We start from the raw sequence: 27614 nt of genomic DNA, 5'->3' as shown, positions 1-27614 counted from the left end.
AAGACCAGATGTCAAAGTGATTACAGCAGCGCTGTTGGCAGCAGCACAGGAGAAAGGGATTAGTCCGGATTCTGTCTGTCTGGGGTGGACATGGAGTTCTTGATCCTGACTGGTGTGATGGGAGACTGTGAGAGGAGATCAGAGTCATTGCAGTAATGGTATGAGTAGTAACAGCTGCAGCACTTTACTGTAGACAGACGCATTCACTCTGGGACGATTTTGCTCACAGATTCACTGCTGCAGGTTGGTTTAGTGTCGGTTATCTCACTGCTATGTGCTCTGTGCTTCATGCCTTGAACTCTGAGCTCTGTGCTTCATGGCGTGTGATCCAAGATGTGTGTCCCATGCTGTGTACTCTGTGCTTCAAGCCTAGTGCTCTGTCTTGTTGTGTCTGTATTCAGCTTCTGTACTCTAGGTGTGCAGTGTAATAGTTTTATATACAGGTGCCTCACACCCTGTGCTTTGAGCTGTGTGTTATCCTGTGTATCCTCTCTGCTTCTTGCACTGTGCACTGAGTCTTGTCCTCTGAGCTCTGTGTTTTTTGACTCGTGTTTTGAGCACTGTCTTGGCCCGTGTGCGTCCTGTGGGATCCGAGCTCTGTCTTGTCCTGCGGGATCCAAGCTCCGTCTTGTCCTGTGGGATCCATCTCCGTCTTCTCCTGTGGGATCCAAGCTCCGTCTTGTCCTGCGGGATCCAAGCTCCGTCTTGTCCTGTGGGATCCATCTCCGTCTTCTCCTGTGGGATCCAAGCTCCGTCTTGTCCTGCGGGATCCAAGCTCTGTCTTGTCCTGCGGGATCCAAGCTCCGTCTTATCCTGTGAGATCCAAGCTCCATCTTGTCCTCTGAGCTCTTTGCTCCGTGCCCTGTGCTCTGCAGGGAGAGTGCAGCTATCTGGGAAACACAGGCAGCCACTGGACTGCAGGAAATTTCAGTCTGGAAGCTGCCAAACAGAACACAAGTACCGCACAGTTTCATGACCTCTCGCCATGACGAGAACCAGCATCATGAACAGGGCAGTGGCGTTCCGAGGAAGCCACAGTCCTCGGGCTGCTCGTCTCTCTGACCGCCTGCTGTTGTCGTGCAGGTGGCGCTCCAGAGTGATCTCGCCATGCGTGTGGTCGTCGTGCTGCTGTGTGTCCTGGGCACTGCGCTGTCAGCCTCGGTGAGTGTCTCTGTGTAGAACACGTGGGCAGACGCGGGACTCTTCACCCGAGAGGAAGCACTGAGAGATGACACATAAGAGCAACGAGTCTTTTTAATCGCCTCCTCCCTGCTCCTTTATCTTTCAGATCTTTCAGAAGAACGGTCAGCTGAGGCTGAGAAAGGTAACACTGCCCCCTTGTGGTTAAAAAGGTCCTAGCACATGCCTCTCCAGTGTAGCAGAGATACTGAAGACCTGGAACAAGTTAATTGTGATCAGTTGCAAGTGATTTGGTCAATTAAACACTTTAGAAATTATTTAGAACAGAAATAGTCAGAAATCAAGGACAAGAGTTCCTGTAATAGGGTACATACCTGTTATTTGAGCAATTGATTAATTTATCTACCCAAAGATTAGAAACAGACAATTAAGGGCAACACATAAAACAGACTGGGATCCTAGAGCGACAGGAGCGTGCGAGTGCTCAGAATCAGCCTGAAGGGGCCGCTGTGCCCAGTGAGGCCCTGCTGTGAGGTACAGATCCAGACACAAAGAGGCTTTGTCATGGACTAGAATGGAGAGCTGTGAGCGTGGCCGCGTGTTGGTTACTGGATCTGCTGGGAGGGACAGGGAACACAGGGAGGGTACAGCATGCCTCTGCAGACCCCTACAAGACACCAGCCATGCCCACTGACTATTCCAGCAAAAACAAGCTGAGCGCTGGGGTGGGGACCGAGGCTGACCTTTCTCTCTCTCTGCTGTCTCCTGCTGTTGTGTGGCCAACAGGTCCGGACCCCCCCTGGGCAGCAGGGCTCCCCCACAGAGCCCCCGCTGCCTGGTCCCGGGGACACCTCGAAATCCCCCACTCCAGCTCCCCCTCCTCTCTTCCCCGGCCCCACGGCACCACAGAACCCATTCATCCAGAATGAGCCTGGCCCCGATGCACCCCAATTCCCTTTCCCTGGCCCCGATGCACCCCAATTCCCTTTCCCTGGGCCTGATGCACCCCAATTCCCTTTTCCAGGTCCCAGTGCACCCCAGTTTCCTTTTCCTGGTCCTTGTGCACCCATATTCCCCTTCCTTGGCCCTGGAGGACCCCACTTCCCCTTCCCAGGTCCTGGTGCACCCCACTTCCCCTTCCCTGGCCCCATCCCAAGACTGGACACCCCACCAAGAGACCCCTCCCTCCATAACGGGCACCCCCCTCGGCCTCCCTGCACCCCACCCTTCTATAGGCCATACTACTTCAGTGCAGCGCTGCCACACCCCCAGTACCTCCCTTACCCCTCCTTCATGGGCCCCCCGCACCCCATCTTCTCAGCCTACCCCCCCTTCCCCCCAGGGCCCTTCTTCCCCGGGCACGCCCGGGCTGGGGTGGCATTGCCCCTCAACTTGCCCCCGCTGCCCTCTGCGCCCAGGAGCAGGGTGGGGGCGGGCGCTGCCTCCGTCAGCCCCCCTCCCTCGCGGGGCTTTGCCCAGCCGGCGCGGGGGGTGCGGGGTCTGTACCCTGGGGGGGCAGGAGAAACCTGGAGCAGGGCAGGTGCTGGGAGATCGACCCTGCTGCCCCAGAGCCTGGTGAGCAACGAGAGCGGGCACGACGGGGACTCTGCACAGGCCGTCTAGGTGAGAGGGCCCGGCTGGGGCGGGGCGGGGCGGGGCAGGCCGGGCGGGACAGGGCGGTGGGGTAGGGTGGGGCAAGGCAAGACAGGGCAGTGGGTGGGGAGGCGCAGGACAGGGACAGGGAAGGGTAAATTTGGACACAATCCAGTGCTCAATCCGGGACAGGGGGCAGGGAAAACAGTGGAAATGCCTCAGGAACACCAGCAGTACCAGTACCAGCGGCAGTGCCAGTAAAACTAACAGTACCTATAGCAGTGGTTCCAGCACCAGGAGCAGTATCAGCACCAGCAGCAGTGGTAACAGAAGTACCTGTAGCAGTGGTACCAGTAGCAGGAGCAGTATCAGCACCAGCAGCAGTGGTAACAGAAGTACCTATAGCAGTGGTACCAGTAGCAGCTGTAGCAGTGCCAGAACCAGCAGCAGTGTGATCAGTAGCAGCAGCAGTCTCACTAGTACTGCTGATAGTGTTAGCAGTGCCTGTGTCTAACACTGTTGTGTGTCTCCTTTCACAGCTACTGACCAGCAAACAACAAGCACACTGTCACACACACTCACACCCGCACCCACTCTCACACAGGTGCACACCCGCACTCACTCTCACACAGGTGCACACCTACACCCACTCTCATCCAGGTGCACACTCACTCTCACTCTCATCCAGGTGCACACCCACACCCACTCTCACCCAGGAGCACACCCACACTCACTCTCACGCAGGTGCACACCCACAACCACACTCGCCCAGGTGCACACCCACACAGGTGCACACTTACTGTCACGCAGGTGCACACCCGCAACCACAGTCGCCCAGGTGCACACTCACACTTCCTCACTCCTCCTCCTTGTCTGGTCTGCTGGGACACCTGGGCCTGCACCTGCCTCAACAGACTGCAATATAACTGTTCTCCAGCTATACCTGTTTACCTCTCCTCCTGACATGGGCACCAGCACCTGGGCCCGGGCTGGGCTGGGCCGGGTCAGCACCGGGATGGGAGAGTTGCTGCTGTAAGTGGCGCAGGTGGACCAGTAGGTGGCGCTCTACCCTCTGGACAGGAATTTCCACGTCAGTATTGTGGAAACTGTGCATTGTGGAACTGCTGTCCTTCTATGTAACAGATCCTGTAACTGATGAGACATTAAATCAATTAAATCAAAGTACTGCCTACTTGGTCATTTAAGATCTTGGGATACTTTTGTTTGTAAGGGGATTGTCCTGCATCAGTCCCACTCTGGGCTCGAACAGACTGGCCTCCCTGCTGACCCCTTAACCCGTCTGGAGCAAGAGCACAGGTCACTCCCAGCCCTGGCCTCTGGACAGCGGGGTGAGGTGGGCTCCCTCTGATTCCGAAGGGCTTTGCGATGCTTTGAGATGAAACGTGCTGTACAAAGGCAGTTATTTTAGAATTGTTAATATTGTAAATAAGGCTTGTGGGGATCTGGAAGAAATTGTCACCAAGTTATTGATGCTGATCCTAGGATCACTTAACTCCTCTATTGTAATAGTTCTAATGCACAGCTCTCATATACCCATGATCTTAACCACCGGACCAGCTGTCCCCCTGCTGTGACAGTCCTGTATCTTAACCACTGGAAAAGTTCATTAATAAAATAATCGTCCCCTTAACAATTATTGTATAAATACCATAAAGGTCGTTTAATCTAGACTCTTATTTTTCATAATTAGTTAAAGTTTAAAGTAAGTTATTCAACGTGTGACAACTATGAACTTCGCAAAGCCGAAGTCGAAAGCCCTCCTCTCATTTCCCGGTGGAACAGCATTTGTGTCTCCTTCCGAGCGGGCAAAGTAGAACCCGCCTCTTACCCCAACAATCAAACCAATCCGATAGGAGTACTTCCGTGATGGACACAAGAATAAGCCAATAGAAAGGGGCTATGGAGAGTTTTCATGTGATTGAAGTTCACTTTAGCCAATAGGAGCCTCAGCTGGCCCGGAGGCGGTAGTTCCGGAAGCTTGTATAAACCAAGCGGCCTTGCCATGTGTGTTGTTTCAGCGGCGGATTGAGGCTGTTTGGGGTTTGAGCTGAGAGGTGAGAAACGGGAAATTCGGGGTTTAGTTTGTTCCAAGTCGCAGTTTTCCGTTTTGGTGGGGTTGTGGTGTCTCTGGGATTTATTTAGGAGGAGGGTAATTGAAATTTTATTGCGGCACTAGTCCACGAATCGTTGTGTTTTTCTGTGCGAGTCGGTGGGAAAGGAGGGGGGATGGCGGTTCGGTTCGCCGGCTTCATTGAGTCCGGTACCTGCTTTTCCATCTGGGCCGATCCGGGCCGGGCCGCTCGCAGGAGGGCCGGGGACAGCCGTGAGCAGCCCCGCTGTCGGGGCAGGCCGGTGGGCCGGTGTTGCGGGCCGGCGGAAGGAGCAGACCCGACCTCCCATTGTTCGCTGCGGAGCGTCATGGCAGCCGCAGCCCGGCCGAGCGCTTGCTGTTGTCCCGGGCTCGCCTGCCGCTGCCGACCAGCTGCTGTTTCTCCTCCTCCTTCTCCTTGAAAGGTGACTTGTCCCGGCGGCGTTGCTCGCCTGCTGAGGGGTGAACAGTGCTTCTGGACGCGGCGCTCCGGGGGTCTGGGCCGAGAAGCCGAACCGGGTCAGGGGTTGTGACCTCCCGGCGCCGGTGACCTGCGGCTTTTAGCTACAACGTGTTTCGGCGTTTCCGAAAGTCCGTCGTGCGAAGTGGACTTTTGCTGGAACTTTGCCTTTCGTGTTTGAAAGGAACGCTTTATCAAGAGGTTTTTTTCTTTCTTCCACGCGTTGCCTTTCTTTTTAAGAGCGCATTTCTCATTGGTTAAAGAAGTATTTGATTTTTTTTTCCGCGCTCGGGCCTTCGCGGCCCGCTTTCACCCTTTGTTCGGTTCGGGCAGAGGGCACTTCCTCCCCCGGTCGGGGCGCTCAGGAAAGAGCGGTGCTCGGGCTGCGGCCTGTCGCTTTGTGCCCTCGCCCGGGCCGAGCGGGTCTGCCGTTTTTGAGACTTTCCTTCACTTCTCAAACGCGCTGCTGGGGATGGGTTTATCTGTCCAGGCGTTTCGAGTATCGGACTTCAGCGCTCTTGAAATCGAGACTCTGTCCGCGGGCGGGAGGGCGACGGCCGGTGCGTGTTGGAGACTTGTCCGGGGGTCTTGATACTTGTTCTGCAGAAAGTGCTGGACAGGCAGTCAGCCCTCTACCGCCGAGTGAGACTGCTGGCGCTGTTGGACGGGTTTTAGACCGTGTAGGGGACAAGTATAGCCGGCCGGCAGCGCTCTCTTGTGCTGTGTAGACTGGGTGCACTGAGTGGCTTTCAGTGTCTTGAGAGATGATGATGAGCTCCTCTCCTCTCTGGGGCTCGGTGTGTGTCTTGAGCGTGGTGTGGGGATGATGAGCTCCTCTCCTCTCTGGGGCTCGGTGTGTGTCTTGAGCGTGGTGTGGGGATGATGAGCTCCTCTCCTCTCCTCTCTGGGGCTCGGTGTGTGTCTTGAGCGTGGTGTGGGGATGATGAGCTCCTCTCCTCTCTGGAGCGCCTGCTCTCAGGTGTGGGGCTCTGCTCTAACACTCTCCTTGCTTGCTGCCCCCCCCCCCCAGCATGGCAGAGAACGACGTTGAGAATGAGCTGCTGGACTACGAGGAGGACGAGGAGCCGCAGACCGCGCCGGAGAGCGCCGCGCCTGCTGGCAAGAAGGAGGTGAAGGGCTCCTACGTCTCCATCCACAGCTCCGGCTTCCGGGACTTCCTGCTGAAGCCCGAGCTGCTGCGGGCCATCGTGGACTGCGGCTTCGAGCACCCCTCCGAGGGTGAGTGCGCCGCCCCGATCCGCGGCAGGACGGGGGATGGGGGGGTTGTGAATCCCGCGGATCCGGGTGACCCGTCTCTCGTCCTTGCCTCTCCCAGTGCAGCACGAGTGCATCCCGCAGGCGATCCTGGGCATGGACATCCTGTGCCAGGCGAAGTCGGGCATGGGCAAGACGGCCGTGTTCGTGCTGGCCACCCTGCAGCAGATCGAGCCCGTGGACGGACAGGTCAGTATCCCGGGTCGGCTGTCCATCTGGACATGGCCTCTCCCATGTGGCCGCGAGGTGGACACGAGGAGCTGGTCTTCGCTTGCATACCACTGCAGGGGAGCAGGCCAGTGCATCTCTCCACCAGACTCTGTCGGGGGTTGGGTTGGAGACGCAGGCAGCCAGATAACTGGTTGCAAACATAGACGTTTGAGCCACATCTGTACCAGGAGTGTTTGCAGTTAAGCAGTGTTAAGAGTAAATGGTGCTTCACATCCACTGCACTCCCTAAATCTAAAAATTACCACCAGGATGGTGCTTCAAAGCACCAAGAGGCTACAAAAACATTAAGTAGTCACTCATTCCGAGTGCCGTTACTCTTATCCTCTTAGGTAGTAGGTATATGTATCCTCTCATTGTGTTGACAGCACGTGCTAGAAAGTCTGTGAACCCTTTAGAATTTTCTGGATTTCTGCATAAATTTGATGTTAAATGTGATCGGATCTTCATCTAAGTCATAAAAAAAATAGATAAGGAGAACCCAGTAAAACAACACACAAAAAGATATACTTTTTCATTCATTTATTGATCAAAATGATCCAACATTAAATGTTTTTGTCAGAAGAGGTATGAACCTATGCTTTCAGTAACTGGTGTGACCCCTTTGAGCAGCAATGACTTCAACTGAACGTTTATGGTAACTGTTGATCAGTCCCGCACATCGGCTTGGAGGAATTCTGGCCCATTCCTCCTTACAGAACTGCTTCATCTCAGTGATGTTGGTGGGCTTTCTTGCATGAACTCCCTGCTTCAGGTCCTGCCACAACAGTTCAATTGGATTAAGGTCTGGCCTTTGACTTGGCCGTTCCAGCACATTAAATTTCTTTTGCTTCAACCATTCTTTGGTTGGGCGACTTGTGTTTAGGGTCGTTGTCTTGCTGCAAGACCCACCTTCTGTTGAGCTTCAGTTCACGGACAGGCATAATATTTCTTGTTTAAGCCAAAAGGTTCTATTTTCAACTTATCCGTCCACAGAGCGTTCTTCCAGTAGTCTTTTGGCTCACCCAGGTAGTCTTTAGCAAACTTTGAACGGGCAGCAGTGTTCTTCTTGGAGAGCAGTGGCTTCCTCCTTGCTGTCCTCCCATGCACACTATTCTTGTTCAGTGTTTGCCTGCTGGTGGACTCATGAACACATTAGCCAGTGCAAGAGAGGCCTGCAGATCCTTGGACGTTAATCTGTTCGTTGTGATCTCCTGGAATATTATACGCCTTGATCTTGGAGTGATTTTTGTTGGTTGACCACCCCTGGGGAGTGCAACAATGGTGTTGAATTTTCTCCATTTATACACTATCTGCCTGACAGTGCATTGGTGGAGCCCAAAGTCTTTAGAAATCATTTTGTAACCTTTTCCAGCCTGATGAGCATCAAGAACTCTTTCTGAGGTCCTCAGAAATCGCCTTTAATCGAGGCATGGCATGCATTCACAAACTTGTGTGGTGAAGACCAGACTTTGGTAGTGAAGACTCAGGTTTATGCTTTTTAAATAGGGCAGGGCCACCCAAACTCACACCTGATTGTCATCCCATTGATTGACACTCCTGACTAATTATCCCCTTAACTGAACTGATAATCCTAGTGGTTCACTTGCTTTTTTTTTGACAGACATTTAATGCTGGTTTATTTTGATCAATGAATGGAAAAGTATATCCTTTTGTGTGTTTTATTGGCTTCTCCTTATCTATTTTTATGACTTGGATGAAGATCTGATCACATTTTAGGTCAAATTTATGCAGAAATTCTAAAGGGTTCACAAACTTTCTAGCACCACTGTATGCGCGAACATCTCGTTTTTCCGCACCAAAGTTTTATTATGCATCAATTGTACCCATCTGTAAAGTCAACTGGATGGTTTGTGTGTTCGGCGTACATGCGTCGCGCAGTCTTTAGAGGCTCGGTGAGGCGAAAGGAAGATTTCCGCAGCACATGGACAGGGAGGCCTGTTCTGACAGGCCAGTGCTGTGATTATAGCAGTGACTTCAGCGGTAGTCGGCCACGATCACCTCCCCCTCCTCCGTCGGGAGGCCGGTGAGGGCCGTGGCGGCCCCTGCGCCCGAGGGTCCGCGGCCATGTTGACGGTGGGCGGTGTCCCCTTCTGTCCCCAGGTGGCGGTGCTGGTGATGTGCCACACGCGGGAGCTGGCCTTCCAGATCAGCAAGGAGTACGAACGCTTCTCCAAGTACATGCCCACCGTCAAGGCGGCCGTGTTCTTCGGGGGGCTGTCCATCAAGAAGGACGAGGAGGTCCTGAAGAAGAACTGCCCGCACATCGTGGTGGGCACGCCGGGCCGCATCCTGGCGCTGGTCCGCAACAAGACGCTCAGCCTGAAGAACGTCAAGCACTTCGTCCTGGACGAGTGCGACAAGATGCTGGAGCAGCTGGGTGAGTGCCGGGGTCGCAGTGGGGTCAGCCACGATCATGGAGCGGGGTGGGAGAAGCGCACACGCCTCTCCACTGGGGAGTTCTGCCGAGGTTTTGCCCCCCAGTTATGTGTCTGAAGGAAGTCTGCAAGCCCGGGCCTTTGACAGCTGTCCCTGAAGTGGCATGCTGCTGTCGTGTTGTAGGATTTTGAAGGGGAAGGGCCCTTCTCCTGGACACGGCCAGGAATCCAGCTCGCTTTCTGTTGTGCTTCTAGTCTCCTCTTTTTCTGGAGTCCAGGCTCGTGGAGAGGGTGCTCACCCATTAAATAATCCAGGACGGGACGCTTCCGATCGGAAGTCACCCCGGACTTGGGGACGCCCCAGAATCGTGGGAATTGGTTCTCTCAGCCCATAGACGCCTCAACTTCCTTTTGTGTTTCTTAACATTGGTTGGCTGTTGGGGAAATTTGGAGCGTCCCATTGACAAAAGACACCTGAGCACGTTACACTAATCTATAGACTGGTTTGGGATTGCAGTCTCCCCCTTCCTGGAGGGATTTAGGAGAGGTGCAGGTACTCCTGGGGATGAGGGGACAAAATGTCATCTTCTGTTTTCTCCTTGAAGCTCACTCTGCTTGCAGTCCTGTCCACCCCTCTGGTGGTTGCAGTGGGCGTTGCACTCTACTAACCTCTCCCTGCCTGTGTGCGTCTGTGCCGCAGATATGAGGCGGGACGTCCAGGACATCTTCCGGCTGACGCCTCACGAGAAGCAGTGCATGATGTTCAGCGCCACGCTCAGCAAGGAGATCCGGCCCGTCTGCCGGAAATTCATGCAGGATGTGAGTGGGGTTGGGGGAGAGGGTGGGCCCGCAGGTCGGGTTGGGTGATCCTGATGGTCGTGCTGTGTGGGAGTGATTGCTGGCAGTGTCAAGTGTTGAGGAGTCAGTATTGCAGCCTGGCCTCTTCCCTCTGGGTGACCTGCTGCAGGAGCAGCTCAGGCGCTTGAACCTGCAGCCCCCAGGTGACGGCACAGCCCCTCGCGCTAACCTGTGCTCTCGTCTGCCCAGCCCATGGAGGTGTTTGTGGACGACGAGACCAAGCTCACCCTGCACGGCCTGCAGCAGTACTACTGCAAGCTGAAGGACAGCGAGAAGAACCGCAAGCTCTTCGACCTGCTGGACGTGCTGGAGTTCAACCAGGTACTGCGGAGCCGGTCTGGTCTGGCCCAGAGCCCAGGGGGTTCCGTCTCTGTTTACCCTGCGGTCCAGCTGGGCCGTTTGGGCCCCTTATGAGTTCTTAGCTGGGCAGTATGGTTGATGGACTGGGGTGCCTTGGGTCACCATGGGTCACCAGGCCTGAAGCTCAGCCCCTGAACCATCCTGCCCTGTGAGACTTGGGGGGGACTCGATGTGGGGGACGCCATTGGGGTAAAAACTGCCCCGGGCAGTATCCCTCTCTGAGCTGAGCGTATCCCTCTCTCTGCATGGCAGGTGGTGATCTTTGTGAAGTCGGTCCAGCGCTGTGTGGCCCTCTCGCAGCTGCTGGTGGAGCAGAACTTCCCCGCCATCGCCATCCACAGGGGCATGGCCCAGGAGGAGAGGTGAGGCCTGTTCCCAGCTCTGGCATTTACTGACCTTCGCCTGCGTGTGTCGGGGACTGCCGCCGGGAGGGGCCCAGTACAGCTGTCCGAAGGCAGGCACCTCCTTGTGCTCCGTGCTGGAGGCTGGGCGTTGGGCAGCGGTCGTCCCGGTGGGGCCGGGTGGCGGATCCTAGAGGTTCCAAGGCTACAGCGAGAGGCCCTGGCTCGGCCCCACTGGGGACGCAGAGAAACCCTCAGGCCCTCATCCCCAGGAGTTTGGGGGTCCTCAATGTTAATAATGCATTGACTCTCCATCTTTTGTGCTTCACAAAAAATGAGACCAAAATGGTGCGGTGGCTCTGTGGCTGGAAGGTTGGGCCCCTGAGCAAGGCCCTTAACCCCAGCTGCTCCAGGCAGATAATGGCAGATAATACGCTCTGACCCCCAGCTTCTCTCCGTTTTCTCATGGAGAGCAAGTTGGGGTATGTATATTCCTAATATACAATTTCGTGTATGGCCAATAAAGTGATCTCATCTTAAAGTAGAAGTCAAGGAGCTTGACATCTAAGAAGCAAAAGATTGTCAATTTAGTTTATCCTTGAAGTGGAGAGGCTTGCTGATAGAGACGGGCGTTAACTTCCTTTTAAAGGTTTCAGAGTTAGGAGCAGAGAACGAAGGTCACCACAGCTGGTATACAGATAGTTTGTGGGACCTGCAGCAGATCAAACTGACCTGATCTTAAAGACCAGGGTGGAGTCTGAGAGTGGTCAGGGAGGTAGAAGGGGACCTTTGCCTTGTACAGCCTTATTGTCCGGGAGCAGTACTTTTAAAATCCACTCTGCTGGATGGGCAGCCAGTGCAGCTGTGCTAGAACAGGGGTTATTGTGGTCTCGTGTGCTGGTGATCTGGAGAAGTAGTCATTTTAATTAACGAGCCCGAGGGCAGACCACACAAAGCCCATAGAGCGAAGAGTGTAGTCTGCAGATGGTGATCTGGATAATGGAGAGAACCCTTGTCCCTGTGCCCCCCTGCAGGCTGTCCCGCTATCAGCAGTTTAAGGACTTCCAGCGGCGGATCCTGGTGGCCACCAACCTGTTTGGCCGCGGGATGGACATCGAGAGGGTCAACATAGTCTTCAACTACGACATGCCGGAGGACTCGGACACCTACCTGCACAGGGTGAGCGCTGTGGGGGTTATGGTGTCTGATCTTGGTCCTGGGGCATCAGTGGGTGTTCCAGCTGCCCCCAAGGGCAGGGCGAGGGTCAGCTGGACCAGTCACGCCTATTAAACGAGTCGATTGAGGTAGTTATGAGCGGAGTGGAAACCTGCAGGTGATTTCCCCCATCCCCCACTGTGAAATAACGAGGTGTGGGAGAAAACAGACGTGTTTGTCTGAGCAGTTCCCCCTTCTCCCCCCCCCCCAGGTGGCGCGTGCGGGCCGGTTCGGGACGAAGGGCCTGGCCGTCACCTTCGTGTCGGACGAGACGGACGCCAAGACCCTGAACGACGTGCAGGACCGCTTCGAGGTCAACGTGGCCGAGCTGCCCGAGGAGATCGACATCTCCACCTACAGTGAGTGTCTGCTCGCCCGCGGCCGGGACCGCTGCTGCTCCAGGCCTCGCCCGCCCGCGCTGTAACGCTCTCTCCCCCCGTGTCTCCGCAGTCGAGCAGTCCAGATGAGCCCCTGCTCCTGTGAGGGTCTCCCCAGGACCACCTCCGTTTCTGAAGAACCTCTGAATGTTTGTTTTACTCTCCTCCCTCCTCCCTCGCTCCCCTCTGACTTCACCAGCGCTGGGGTGGGGGGTGTATGCAGTTTTAATTTTTTTTTAATCGCACTCATTTTGTTTCCATGAGATTAAAACTGTTTTTTATACGATGTGGGTTTACCGTATTGTTTCATTGCCGAGTGAAGGCAGGGCCTGTTGCTGGGTGGCTTTATCGGTCTCGAGCTACAACTCGGAATGCATTTCTTTCATTAAAGCTTCGAGAGAGAGGTTTGTTTTTAGAGAGGGGCTTTATCAGGTCACCTGATGCGTTTGTCCAGGAGCTCCTGTGAGCCGAGTTTGGGCCAAGGATCCGAAGTTGTGTGTCGACGGTTGGGGCTACAGTGGGAGAGGGGTGGGGGGCCGTGCTTGGAGCTCTGGACAGGGTGAAGTGTGGCTCAAGTGAGAAGCAGAGGGCGTTTCAGTGAGGGGTGGGATCCTGGGAAGGGGCAGCCCAGGCTGGAGTTTCCTGGGACAAGCTTATTGCCTGCAGGGGGCGCCCCCGTGTGCCGAAACGCGCGCACACGCCTTCTCCGCTGGGTGTCCAGCAGCTGAAGGAGAAAATAGATGTAAGTGAGCTAAAGGTCACCAGTGTCTTGCGATCTTGTAGAAAATAGGGGCTTCTATAAATTCCCCTTTCCTGAAATTGCACAGGGTGCAAACTGAGCCAGGGCAGCGCCAGCGTGGAGCCTCTTAGCCAGGTGTCCGGTATCTGGAGTCTCCTCCCTTCCCGTTCAAACTTAGAAAGGGGTCCTGGAAGAGTTTCCTGCGCCGGAGGCGAGCTGTTAAAATAGAGCTGGCAGTCCGGCCAGATTACTTGCCAGCTGCTCAGGGTTAAAGCGACGCCAATGGCCAGAGTCACGATGCTACTCCCTGAAAAGGGCCTTACTGTATGTTTTTAACTGCGTGTAACCTTCACGCAGAAGCTCCGATTGGCTGTAGGTGTCATGTTCGTGTATAATCTGTTCTGAGCTCCGATTGGCCGGAGGTGTGCTCATGGTGTATGACCTATATTGCCCTTGGCCTGAGCTCCGATTGGCCGGGAGTGTACTTGTCTCAGATCTATACTGCCCTCATTCTGAGCTCCGATTGGCTGGAGGAGTCCTGTTGGGGGCATTGCGTGCCTCTCCTGAGGATGATGGTGCTGAAAGCGTGAGGCTGAGTCCCCCTCTTCTATGTGTCCGGTTTGGACCACAGCCTGGCCTTACTCCCCCTGTCCTCCTTTAATCAAAAACAAAACCACCCCAATAATCAGATCAACTATAAAATTTATTGTTCAAGGATTTCAAAAAGAACTATTATACAGCATACTACCGTAGGGAAACAAAACTAGGATCCACTTAAGAGGCACAGAGGCCTGTGCACATGAGAGGAGGATCTCTCCTGTGACTGACCAGTCCCTGGGACAGTTTGACACTGGGGTCACTGCAGCACAGGTTCCAGGACCCAGGACACTCTTGCAAGGTTAATTAAGGACAGAATCGTCGCACAGCGACAACTCCACTGGTCTCTCGGCCAACATCAAGGCATCTTCACAAGTTTCCTCCGTCGGCAGCAGACGGACGCACACGGTACAGACACAGCTACGCTTCACAATAACCCAGGAGACAGACGGACATGCTCCCACTTGTCTGCCTGCTGTAAGACACAAGGTGGCTGCCTCCCGAATCCAGACTGCAGCTCGGGGACTGCGCTTCGCACGGGCTCCAGCCCCAGTTCAAGAACGGGCCTGGTCCGGAAGCGCGGGAGGCAGGGCGATCCGATCCGGAGCAGGAGGAAGGAGGAAGGATTCGAGACTGACCACTCTCGTCCAGCGCGGTGTAACCCGGCAGGGGGAGGGGCGCTAGCAGCGGCGGACCCCCCCCACCCCCCCCCAGCGTGATATCCTCCTTCGGCCCGGCGTGAAAGCGGATCAGAACAGCGGCGTTCGGATCACCAAGGCAGTCATGAGATGCAGGCAGAGCCGAGTGGACAACGGGGCCGCGGCCGGGCCCAGACTGCCGTCCGCCGGGGTCCGTCCCCCTGTCCCTGCAGAACCGGCGCCCCACGGCCCGGGTCCAGGGAGGCGCGGCCTAGTCGGCGAACTTGTGCGTGTCCCCCTGCAGCCAGTGGCGGGGCCGCAGGGCCACGTCGTTCAGGGGGCCGCACTCAAAGCTGCACTTGCAGGACTGCACCATCATGACCGCCCTCTCGAAGCGCTCGCCATCCGGGCAGACGAAGAGCACGGCCACTGTCCGCGTGCGCTGAGGGGCGCAGCACCGCCCATCCACGCACTGACCACACTGATTGGGCCGGAAGAGACGGGCACTGCGGCATCCGGCGTAGGACAGCCTGAGGGGCTCTGGGGCCTTCTGGGTACGAGTGCATTTCTTCCCTTTCTAAACAGGGAGGGAGAGAGAGGGGTTCATACAGACACACTGACTGGACACTCCAGTACATTAACACTGCACTGAGAGAGAGGGGTTCATACAGACATACTGACTGACTGGACACTACAGTACATTAACACTGCACTGAGAGAGAGGGGTTCATACAGACACACTGACTGACTGGACACTACAGTACATTAACACTGCACTGAAAGAGAGGGGTTCATACAGACACACTGACTGACTGGACACTCCAGTACATTAACACTGCACTGAAAGAGAGGGGTTCATACAGACACACTGACTGACTGGACACTCCAGTACATTAACACTGCACTGAGAGAGAGGGGTTCATACAGACACTGACTGGACACTACAGTACATTAACACTGCACTGAGAGAGAGGGGTTCATACAGACACACTGACTGACTGGACACTCCAGTACATTAACGATGCACTGAGAGAGTGAGTGGATAAAATTGCACATTAATATAACACTCCAGAGAGGAAGACAGATTAATATAGACACACCAGCTCCCTCTCTGTATGGACACAGCAGGATGTGATGGGGGAGGGAGACTTTATTTACTCAGGGCAGTAATTTACAGACTGCACCCTTGGATCACACAGTGGCCTGATCCCTGTCGATACACAGGGACACTGAGGACGTGTGTGACACACACACACACACACACACACACACACACACACACACACACACACACACACACACACCTCAATACCTTGGAATCAAACACCTGCTGGGAGATTCAGTAGAACCTGTCTATATAATTGATCTCATTAACAATTGCATGTAGGATTCTCTGCCTGGGGGATTTTAAAGTCCAATTAATAGATCAATAAAGTAATCAGCTCAGCACGAACAAAATCCAGGAGGTACTGAGGTCCACAAGAGCAGGACTAAAGAACTGCCATGGGCTGAGAGGTTCTGTCCACCCAGGCCCGGCGTGAGCCCTTGTTGTGATTTGGGGTGGCGGCCTTGAGCTCATACCTTGAGCGGGGCCAGCCTCTGGCCGCAGGGCCGGACGCTGCACAGCCGGGTCTCGCGGTCCAGCTTGCACTGCGCGTTGTCGTTGGTGATGCGCGAGGACACGCCCATGCCGCAGATGCGAGAGCACGGGGACCAGTCGGTCGTCTGGACGACGCAGCGGCGGACAGGTGACCAGCCCCCTGCTGACCTCCAGGCTGCGAGAGGGAGCGGGAGCTTAGTTTGATACCATATAAACACTCCTACAGCTTTCAATCGCCCCAGTCCCATCCCTCTCCTTCTGCTCCTCCTCTGCCCTCCCCTCCTGCTCCCCCACTCTCCTTCTTCCTCCCCTCCTCCTGCTCCCCCTCTCTCCTTCCTCCTCCCCTCCTCCTGCTCCCCCTGCTCCCCCTTCCTCCTCCCCTCCTCCTATTCCCCCTTCCTGCTCCCCTCCTCCTGCTCCCCCTCTCTCCTTCCTGCTCCCCTCCTCCTGCTCCCCCTCTCTCCTTCCTCCTCCCCTCCTCCTCCTGCTCCCCCTTCCTCCTGCTCCCCCTCTCTCCTTCTTCCTCCTCCCCTCCTCCTGCTCCCCTCCTCCTGCTCCCCCTCTCTCCTTCCTCCTCCCCTCCTCCTGCTCCCCCTTCCTCCTGCTCCCCCTCTCTCCTTCTTCCTCCTCCCCTCCTCCTGCTCCCCCTCTCTCCTTCCTCCTCCTGCTCCCCCTCTCTCCTTCCTCCTCCCCTCCTCCTGCTCCCCCTGCTCCCCCTTCCTCCTCCCCTCCTCCTATTCCCCCTTCCTGCTCCCCTCCTCCTGCTCCCCCTCTCTCCTTCCTGCTCCCCTCCTCCTGCTCCCCCACTCTCGTTCCTCCTCCCCTCCTCCTCCTGCTCCCCCTTCCTCCTGCTCCCCCTCTCTCCTTCTTCCTCCTCCCCTCCTCCTGCTCCCCTTCTCCCCCTTCCTCCTCCCCTCCTCCTATTCCCCCTTCCTGCTCCCCTCCTCCTGCTCCCCCTCTCTCCTTCCTGCTCCCCTCCTCCTGCTCCCCCTCTCTCCTTCCTCCTGCTCCCCCTTCCTCCTCCTCCCCTCCTCCTGCTCCCCCACTCTCCTTCCTCCTCCCCTCCTCCTCCTGCTCCCCCTTCCTCCTGCTCCCCCTCTCTCCTTCTTCCTCCTCCCCTCCTCCTGCTCCCCCTTCCTGCTCCCCCTCTCTCCTTCCTCCTCCCCTCCTCCTCCTGCTCCCCCTCTCTCCTTCCTCCTCTTCTCCTCCTCCTGCTCCCCCTTCCTCCTCCTCCCCTCCTCCTGCTCCCCTCCTCTCGCTCCTCCTTCCTCCTCCCCTCCTCCTGCTCCCCCCTCTCCTCCCCTCCTCTTGCTCCTCCTTCCTCCTCCCCTCCTCCTGCTCCCCCTTCCTGCTCCCCTCCTCCTATTCCCCCTCCCCTCCTCCCGCTCCTCCTTCCTGCTCCCCTCCTCCTATTCCCCCTCCCCTCCTTCCTCCTCCCCTCCTTCCTCCTCCCCCTGCTCTGTACCTGCCAGGTGTTTGTATCCAGGGTGCTTCTCACTCGACTTCCCCACTTCCAGCAGCTCGTTCCCCTCTCGCTCGTCCCCGCTGGTGCCCAGGCTCTTGTGGGGGTGCACTTTTGTTTTTGGTTTCCATTTCACCCCCTCTTGGCAGACAAGAGTGTGGCAGCAGTGCCCGGGCAGCTTGACAAGGCGGGGAGTGGGGCAGGAGGGTGAGGAGAGGGGCAATTCAATGGGGCAGAGGGGCACACAACCCACTGCCCCGTCGATACAGCTGCACTGGTGCTTACAGCTGGGCTGGAAACTCTCACCGTTCTGGTAGATTCGGCCATTGTACTCACAGGTCCGGCCCTCCAGCTTAGCTGCAGAGAGACACTGGGGTCAATACAGACAGTCCTGTACACTACCACTGAGAGAGAGAGAGACACTGGGGTTAATACAGACAGTCCTGTACACTACCACTGAGAGAGAGAGAGACACTGGGGTTAATACAGACAGTCCTGTACACTACCACTGAGAGAGAGAGACACTGGGGTTAATACAGACAGTCCTGTACACTACCACTGAGAGAGAGAGAGACACTGGGGTTAATACAGACAGTCCTGTACACTACCACTGAGAGAGAGAGAGACACTGGGGTTAATACAGACAGTCCTGTACACTACCACTGAGAGAGAGAGAGACACTGGGGTTAATACAGACAGTCCTGTACACTACCACTGAGAGAGAGAGACACTGGGGTTAATACAGACAGTCCTGTACACTACCACTGAGAGAGAGAGACACTGGGGTCAATACAGACAGTCCTGTACACTACCACTGAGAGAGAGAGAGACACTGGGGTTAATACAGACAGTCCTGTACACTACCACTGAGAGAGAGAGAGACACTGGGGTTAATACAGACAGTCCTGTACACTACCACTGAGAGAGAGAGAGACACTGGGGTTAATACAGACAGTCCTGTACACTACCACTGAGAGAGAGAGACACTGGGGTTAATACAGACAGTCCTGTACACTACCACTGAGAGAGAGAGACACTGGGGTCAATACAGACAGTCCTGTACACTACCACTGAGAGAGAGAGACACTGGGGTTAATACAGACAGTCCTGTACACTACCACTGAGAGAGAGAGACACTGGGGTTAATACAGACAGTCCTGAACACTACCACTGAGAGAGAGAGACACTGGGGTTAATACAGACAGTCCTGTACACTACCACTGAGAGAGAGAGACACTGGGGTTAATACAGACAGTCCTGAACACTACCACTGAGAGAGAGAGACACTGGGGTTAATACAGACAGTCCTGTACACTACCACTGAGAGAGAGAGACACTGGGGTTAATACAGACAGTCCTGTACACTACCACTGAGAGAGAGAGACACTGGGGTTAATACAGACAGTCCTGTACACTACCACTGAGAGAGAGAGAGACACTGGGGTTAATACAGAAAGTCCTGTACACTACCACTGAGAGAGAGAGACACTGGGGTTAATACAGACAGTCCTGTACACTACCACTGAGAGAGAAAGAGAGACACTGGGGTCAATACAGACAGTCCTGTACACTACCACTGAGAGAGAGAGAGACACTGGGGTTAATACAGACAGTCCTGTACACTACCACTGAGAGAGAGAGAGACACTGGGGTTAATACAGACAGTCCTGTACACTACCACTGAGAGAGAGAGAGACACTGGGGTTAATACAGACAGTCCTGTACACTACCACTGAGAGAGAGAGACACTGGGGTTAATACAGACAGTCCTGTACACTACCACTGAGAGAGAGAGACACTGGGGTTAATACAGACAGTCCTGTACACTACCACTGAGAGAGAGAGAGACACTGGGGTTAATACAGACAGTCCTGAACACTACCACTGAGAGAGAGAGACACTGGGGTTAATACAGACAGTCCTGAACACTACCACTGAGAGAGAGAGACACTGGGGTTAATACAGACAGTCCTGTACACTACCACTGAGAGAGAGAGACACTGGGGTTAATACAGACAGTCCTGTACACTACCACTGAGAGAGAGAGAGACACTGGGGTTGATGGAGTAGTGTTCTCAGGAAATGTGAGGTCAACAGACCTGAGACAGACACTTCGGTAACCCAGGGTTATTGAACAATTGCTCCTTGTCATCATACACACTTCAATGCAACTGACATTAGATGTCATGTGCTATGTATTATATAGTGTGATATTATAATGACAATTTCAGATGGGAATCAGTTTCACTAGCGGAACTGGTTTTCCTGCACCAGACACCCCCCTCCCCCACACAGTAATGTGTCTGACAGGCTGGGTGACATTCCTGTGCACTGAGCTCATGACTACCTGCACAACAGGACACCCACATGGACACACAGACAGGTCACCAGCCCCCTTCACAGACACAGACCCAGACGTGCTGAAGACAATCACTAATTAATGCAGAGCAGCAGGAATACAGATTCGCCTTCTCATTGGTGTTTAACTGACCTCCTCCTGAACCTTTGTGTGAATCTCTATAACGAGAGAAGGAACAGGAGAGAGACACTCTATCCTGTGTTTTTGTGAACTACTCTATTATTAGAGCTCGGAGGAACTCGGGGCTCGTTCACAATGTGGCTGTGGTCCCAGTCCACCTCTCCAGTGCCCCCTGTGGGCCAAGCCCGCGTTGTCGAGCCGCCCCCCAGCACATTCTCACAGTGAGGGCGGTCTTGTGTCCACCTGTGCCTCTGTCTGTTATTGCTGTTAAATGAGCAGGATGAATTCATTTCCTAACGAGCTAATTAATCAGCATTCCCTGTATGTCGGCATATCCGAGTCAGCAGTGCTCACCTGCTGCGTGACTAATGGAGGTTCACAAATAACATAACGGTGATTTTTTTTAATTGAACTAAATTTTAAAAAAAGTTAAATCTCAAATCTTTTCAAATTTGAATGCTCTAGGCCCTGGGTTCAGTTCCAGACCTGTCTGTATGGAGTCTGTACGTTCTCCTCAGGTCCACATGGGGTTCCTCCCACAGTCCAAAGACATCTTGCCCTGGTGCGAGTGTGTGTGTCTGTGTACCCTGCGATGGAAAGGTGTCCTGTCCAGGGTGTATCCTGCCTTGCGCCTGTTGCTTGCGAAATATTGCTTTCGATTTTAATATGGTTTTGCTGACACAAACTACTTGTTAACTCTGCATGCATGTGAACCTGTATTTAATCGCTTCTACATCCCTTTACATTATTTATTATGGAGACTAGTGAGCAGGAAGGGCTGCATCACGTCGCAATTCGTGGGAACGCGAGTTGCATCAACATGGCGACTTTCACAACGTTCACAATTCTGTGCTTAGTTCAAAATTTCTCATTTTTTTTGCCCCTATAACATCAGTGAATTTATTTTGCTACCGAGATTTAATAACTGGTCTGGAAAAATGGGACTACAGTTCCGCTTGAAGTTAATGATCGATGTAACTGAAGGCTCAATTAAAGACACTTAAACCGCAGAGGCTAGAGTCGCCAGCTCCTCCGCTGGGAGACCAGGAGAGGTACATCACCACCCTACCTCTGCAGATGCCATGCGCCCCCTGCAGGTCATTGCCGTAGTTGCACTCCAGGCCCTTGTGGTGGTCGCAGGGCAGGCCAGGGCCACAGTCCTCGTTCAGCTGGCGCGCACACACCTTACAGCACCCACAGCCATCCGGCACAGAGCTTACTCCGGGTGGGCAGCGTGGAGGGGTGCCTGGGCACAGACACACAGCTGGACACTGACCGCTCACCTGTGTCCAGGGAGAGAGAGAGAGAGATGAGTACAGTTACAGTCAGTCTGCTGGACACTGACCGCTCACCTGTGTCCAGGGAGAGAGAGAGATGGGTACAGTCACAGTCAGACTGCTGGACACTGACCACACACCTGTGTCCAGGGAGAGAGAGATGGGTACAGTCACAGTCAGACTGCTGGGCACTGACCACACACCTGTGTCCAGGGAGAGAGAGAGAGATGGGTACAGTCACAGTCAGACTGCTGGACACTGACCACACACCTGTGTCCAGGGAGAGAGAGAGAGATGGGTACAGTCACAGTCAGACTGCTGGGCACTGACCACACACCTGTGTCCAGGGAGAGAGAGAGAGATGGGTACAGTCACAGTCAGACTGCTGGGCACTGACCACACACCTGTGTCCAGGGAGAGAGAGATGGGTACAGTCACAGTCAGACTGCTGGACACAGACCCCTCACCTGTGTCCAGGGAGAGAGAGAGAGAGATGAGTACAGTTACAGTCAGTCTGCTGGACACTGACCGCTCACCTGTGTCCAGGGAGAGAGAGAGAGATGAGTACAGTCAGTCTGCTGGACACTGACCGCTCACCTGTGTCCAGGGAGAGAGAGAGAGATGAGTACAGTCAGACTGCTGGACACTGACCACACACCTGTGTCCAGGGAGAGAGAGATGAGTACAGTCACAGTCAGACTGCTGGACACTGACCACACACCTGTGTCCAGGGAGAGAGAGATGGGTACAGTCACAGTCAGACTGCTGGACACTGACCACACACCTGTGTCCAGGGAGAGAGAGAGAGATGGGTACAGTCACAGTCAGACTGCTGGACACTGACCACACACCTGTTTCCAGGGAGAGAGAGAGATGGGTACAGTCACAGTCAGACTGCTGGACACTGACCACACACCTGTGTCCAGGGAGAGAGAGATGGGTACAGTCACAGTCAGACTGCTGGGCACTGACCACACACCTGTGTCCAGGGAGAGAGAGATGGGTACAGTCACAGTCAGACTGCTGGACACTGACCACACACCTGTGTCCAGGGAGAGAGAGAGATGAGTACAGTCACAGTCAGACTGCTGGGCACTGACCACACACCTGTGTCCAGGGAGAGAGAGAGAGATGAGTACAGTCACAGTCAGACTGCTGGGCACTGACCACACACCTGTGTCCAGGGAGAGAGAGAAATGAGTACAGTCACAGTCAGACTGCTGGACACTGACCACACACCTGTGTCCAGGGAGAGAGAGAGATGATTACAGTCACAGTCAGACTGCTGGACACTGACCACACACCTGTGTCCAGGGAGAGAGAGAGATGGGTAGAGTCACAGTCAGACTGCTGGACACTGACCACACACCTGTGTCCAGGGAGAGAGAGAGAGATGAGTACAGTTACAGTCAGACTGCTGGACACTGACCACACACCTGTGTCCAGGGAGAGAGAGATGAGTACAGTCACAGTCAGACTGCTGGGCACTGACCACACACCTGTGTCCAGGGAGAGAGAGAGAAATGAGTACAATCACAGTCAGACTGCTGGGCACTGACCACACACCTGTGTCCAGGGAGAGAGAGAGAAATGAGTACAATCACAGTCAGACTGCTGGGCACTGACCACACACCTGTGTCCAGGGAGAGAGAGATGGGTACAGTCACAGTCAGACTGCTGGGCACTGACCACACACCTGTGTCCAGGGAGAGAGAGAGATGAGTACAGTCACAGTCAGACTGCTGGACACTGACCACACACCTGTGTCCAGGGAGAGAGAGATGGGTACAGTCACAGTCAGACTGCTGGACACTGACCACACACCTGTGTCCAGGGAGAGAGAGAGATGGGTACAGTCACAGTCAGACTGCTGGGCACTGACCACACACCTGTGTCCAGGGAGAGAGAGATGAGTACAGTCACAGTCAGACTGCTGGGCACTGACCACACACCTGTGTCCAGGGAGAGAGAGATGAGTACAGTCACAGTCAGACTGCTGGACACTGACCACACACCTGTGTCCAGGGAGAGAGAGAGAGATGGGTACAGTCACAGTCAGACTGCTGGACACTGACCACACACCTGTGTCCAGGGAGAGAGAGAGAGATGGGTACAGTCACAGTCAGACTGCTGGACACTGACCACACACCTGTGTCCAGGGAGAGAGAGATGAGTACAGTCACAGTCAGACTGCTGGACACAGACCACACACCTGTGTCCAGGGAGAGAGAGAGATGAGTACAGTCACAGTCAGACTGCTGGACACTGACCACACACCTGTGTCCAGGGAGAGAGAGAGAGATGAGTACAGTCACAGTCAGACTGCTGGACACTGACCACACACCTGTGTCCAGGGAGAGAGAGAGAGATGAGTACAGTCACAGTCAGACTGCTGGACACTGACCACACACCTGTGTCCAGGGAGAGAGAGAGATGGGTACAGTCACAGTCAGACTGCTGGGCACTGACCACACACCTGTGTCCAGGGAGAGAGAGAGATGGGTACAGTCACAGTCAGACTGCTGGGCACTGACCACACACCTGTGTCCAGGGAGAGAGAGATGGGTACAGTCACAGTCAGACTGCTGGGCACTGACCACACACCTGTGTCCAGGGAGAGAGAGAGATGGGTACAGTCACAGTCAGACTGCTGGGCACTGACCACACACCTGTGTCCAGGGAGAGAGAGATGGGTACAGTCACAGTCAGACTGCTGGACACTGACCACACACCTGTGTCCAGGGAGAGAGAGAGAGATGGGTACAGTCACAGTCAGACTGCTGGACACTGACCACACACCTGTGTCCAGGGAGAGAGAGAGAGATGAGTACAGTCACAGTCAGACTGCTGGACACTGACCACACACCTGTGTCCAGGGAGAGAGAGAGAGAGAGATGAGTACAGTCACAGTCAGACTGCTGGACACTGACCACACACCTGTGTCCAGGGAGAGAGAGAGAGAGATGAGTACAGTCACAGTCAGACTGCTGGACACTGACCACACACCTGTGTCCAGGGAGAGAGAGAGAGATGAGTACAGTTACAGTCAGACTGCTGGACACTGACCACACACCTGTGTCCAGGGAGAGAGAGAGAGATGGGTACAGTCACAGTCAGACTGCTGGACACTGACCACACACCTGTGTCCAGGGAGAGAGAGAGAGATGAGTACAGTCACAGTCAGACTGCTGGACACTGACCACACACCTGTGTCCAGGGAGAGAGAGAGAGAGATGAGTACAGTCACAGTCAGACTGCTGGACACTGACCACACACCTGTGTCCAGGGAGAGAGAGAGATGGGTACAGTCACAGTCAGACTGCTGGACACTGACCACACACCTGTGTCCAGGGAGAGAGTACAGTCACAGTCAGACTGCTGGACACTGACCACACACCTGTGTCCAGGGAGAGAGAGAGAGATGAGTACAGTCACAGTCAGACTGCTGGACACTGACCACACACCTGTGTCCAGGGAGAGAGAGATGGGTACAGTCACAGTCAGACTGCTGGGCACTGACCACACACCTGTGTCCAGGGAGAGAGAGATGGGTACAGTCACAGTCAGACTGCTGGACACTGACCACACACCTGTGTCCAGGGAGAGAGAGAGATGGGTACAGTCACAGTCAGACTGCTGGACACTGACCACACACCTGTGTCCAGGGAGAGAGAGAGAGATGGGTACAGTCACAGTCAGACTGCTGGACACTGACCACACACCTGTGTCCAGGGAGAGAGAGATGGGTACAGTCACAGTCAGACTGCTGGGCACTGACCACACACCTGTGTCCAGGGAGAGAGAGAGAAATGAGTACAGTCACAGTCAGACTGCTGGACACTGACCACACACCTGTGTCCAGGGAGAGAGAGATGGGTACAGTCACAGTCAGACTGCTGGACACTGACCACACACCTGTGTCCAGGGAGAGAGAGAGAGATGGGTACAGTCACAGTCAGACTGCTGGGCACTGACCACACACCTGTGTCCAGGGAGAGAGAGAGAGAGATGGGTACAGTCACAGTCAGACTGCTGGGCACTGACCACACACCTGTGTCCAGGGAGAGAGAGATGGGTACAGTCACAGTCAGACTGCTGGACACAGACCCCTCACCTGTGTCCAGGGAGAGAGAGAGAGATGAGTACAGTTACAGTCAGTCTGCTGGACACTGACCACACACCTGTGTCCAGGGAGAGAGAGAGATGAGTACAGTCACAGTCAGACTGCTGGGCACTGACCACACACCTGTGTCCAGGGAGAGAGAGAGATGGGTACAGTCACAGTCAGACTGCTGGGCACTGACCACACACCTGTGTCCAGGGAGAGAGAGATGGGTACAGTCACAGTCAGACTGCTGGACACTGACCACACACCTGTGTCCAGGGAGAGAGAGAGAGATGAGTACAGTCACAGTCAGACTGCTGGACACTGACCACACACCTGTGTCCAGGGAGAGAGAGAGATGGGTACAGTCACAGTCAGACTGCTGGGCACTGACCACACACCTGTGTCCAGGGAGAGAGAGAGAGATGGGTACAGTCACAGTCAGACTGCTGGGCACTGACCACACACCTGTGTCCAGGGAGAGAGAGAGATGAGTACAGTCACAGTCAGACTGCTGGACACTGACCACACACCTGTGTCCAGGGAGAGAGAGAGATGAGTACAGTCACAGTCAGACTGCTGGACACTGACCACACACCTGTGTCCAGGGAGAGAGAGAGATGGGTACAGTCACAGTCAGACTGCTGGGCACTGACCACACACCTGTGTCCAGGGAGAGAGAGAGAGATGAGTACAGTCACAGTCAGACTGCTGGACACTGACCACACACCTGTGTCCAGGGAGAGAGAGATGGGTACAGTCACAGTCAGACTGCTGGGCACTGACCACACACCTGTGTCCAGGGAGAGAGAGAGATGGGTACAGTCACAGTCAGACTGCTGGGCACTGACCACACACCTGTGTCCAGGGAGAGAGAGAGAGATGAGTACAGTCACAGTCAGACTGCTGGACACTGACCACACACCTGTTTCCAGGGAGAGAGAGATGGGTACAGTCACAGTCAGACTGCTGGACACTGACCACACACCTGTGTCCAGGGAGAGTGTACAGTCACAGTCAGACGGCAGTATAGGGCAGTGTGGGGTCTGAGGGGCAGTACGGGGCAGTAACCTCGGGGTTAACCCTTTCCTGGCGGTGACGCCAGGCAGGAGGGGGACGAGTTTGAATCCGGCCACGAACTACGAGCTGAAGCCAATAGCGGCGAAATAGCAACAGGAAAAAGAGAGCAAACGACAAATAAAAGGTAAAAGCAGACGAAGTCGTGGTCAAACATGACTGGATAAGCGGATGTGCTAAAACCAACAGAAATGATTAGGCAAGTAAGTCCCGTGAGCGGCCCGCGGCGTCTGCTCGGCCCGACGACACCTCGGCCGCGCCGCCTGCTGGACTGTCTCTTGCAGAGACCAAACAGGCACTCGCAACTGTCAAAAGAGCCACGTAGAATATTTTCTCCATTCTGGTGAACGTATTAAAATAAATAAAAATAGCCATTTAAAGCAATGGTACCAATAACAAAACGACTTTCTACTGAAACCAGCGTCTACTATTTTCGTGGATCCGTGGTTGCTGGAAAATCAATCTCTCTATATAGATAATCTTGCAACAGTTTACAGTCCAAAATAGGTTCCCCCACAACAACAATATCTTCTCTCGGTGCGCACCACCCCGCCTACTGTCAGGTCTCTGCTGCTGGAAAACCTCGCAGCAGCTTTATATACTGCCCTCGTGCTGTCCCCAGCTGCCCCGCCTACCGCTGGGCAGCCCGCCAATGGCCATGCAGAAGACCGGCCAATACACGCGCCAAGAAGGCGTGTCTGGGAGGGGTCGGGGACTCCAAAGTGGACAGCGGGCCAGAGGGGCGTGGTCAAGGGAATGAATGCAGTCATTCATAAATTTAGGAGTTACTACATTCCACAGAAGTCCGATCGAAGGTGTTTGTCTAGTTTTCGACAGGAGAAAAACATTGTTTCTACTTTATAGGTGAGTGAAAAAGTGCACATCATTCAACCAACAGCCCTCTGAGCACCACGATAAGGATACACGTCTGGTAGAGAAATAAATATCAGTGTAATACTGCAGCATCCAAAACAAAATACAACCAAAAGTGTAACGAATCAAAGGGCACAACAACAGCAACGCCCCCTTCCTCTCAGCTCCTCTCCCTCTCTCCCTCTCTGAATGCACACAGACCCTGTCCCTGAGACAGCGGTATGTGAGGAATGTCCTGGGAAGAGGGAGGTCAACACCTTCAGGAAACACGCAGCCTGACTGCCCCTGCATCCTCCGCTGCTGACACAGACGCGTGCTCACACACTCACTGGCTGTGACCTGCAGCCCAGCGTGGACAGGCATACACACTGGGAGTGTGGTATGAGCATGTGGCCCAAACTGCACACACTTCGTAAGTGCACTCAGAGACAA

General features: G+C 54.7%; 3 protein-coding genes across 3 annotated transcripts; 2 read left to right on the top strand and 1 right to left on the bottom strand.

The window, feature by feature from the left end:
* Positions 1–1107: 1107 nt before the first annotated feature.
* On the top strand, positions 1108–2763 carry LOC148820703 (uncharacterized). Its single transcript, XM_088931801.1, has 4 exons — positions 1108–1161; positions 1289–1324; positions 1927–2141; positions 2262–2763. Exons 1-4 carry the CDS (start codon positions 1108–1110, stop codon positions 2761–2763), a joined length of 807 nt encoding a protein of 268 aa, XP_088787927.1.
* A 1948-nt stretch (positions 2764–4711) lies between these two features.
* On the top strand, positions 4712–12619 carry ddx39ab (DExD-box helicase 39Ab). The gene is made up of 10 exons (XM_088931859.1): positions 4712–4808; positions 6334–6542; positions 6640–6767; positions 8910–9186; positions 9885–10003; positions 10232–10363; positions 10655–10764; positions 11778–11922; positions 12170–12317; positions 12409–12619. The coding sequence occupies exons 2-10, from the start codon at positions 6335–6337 to the stop codon at positions 12423–12425; spliced, it is 1284 nt and encodes a 427-aa protein (XP_088787985.1). The 5' UTR covers positions 4712–4808; position 6334; the 3' UTR covers positions 12426–12619.
* A 1140-nt stretch (positions 12620–13759) lies between these two features.
* LOC148820701 (CCN family member 1) lies at positions 13760–26884 on the bottom strand. The gene is made up of 5 exons (XM_088933102.1): positions 26598–26884; positions 20920–21133; positions 17375–17728; positions 15891–16084; positions 13760–14886 (listed from the first exon to the last, which is right to left on the bottom strand). Exons 1-5 carry the CDS (start codon positions 26682–26684, stop codon positions 14581–14583), a joined length of 1155 nt encoding a protein of 384 aa, XP_088789228.1. The 5' UTR covers positions 26685–26884; the 3' UTR covers positions 13760–14580.
* Between the last annotated feature and the right edge of the window lie 730 nt (positions 26885–27614).

This window comes from Atractosteus spatula, chromosome 14 (assembly GCF_055471065.1).
Source record: "Atractosteus spatula isolate fAtrSpa1 chromosome 14, fAtrSpa1.hap1, whole genome shotgun sequence".
Taxonomy (NCBI): domain Eukaryota; kingdom Metazoa; phylum Chordata; class Actinopteri; order Semionotiformes; family Lepisosteidae; genus Atractosteus; species Atractosteus spatula.
Note: the sequence above shows the minus strand (reverse complement) of the source record. Positions and strands in the feature narration are given on the sequence as shown.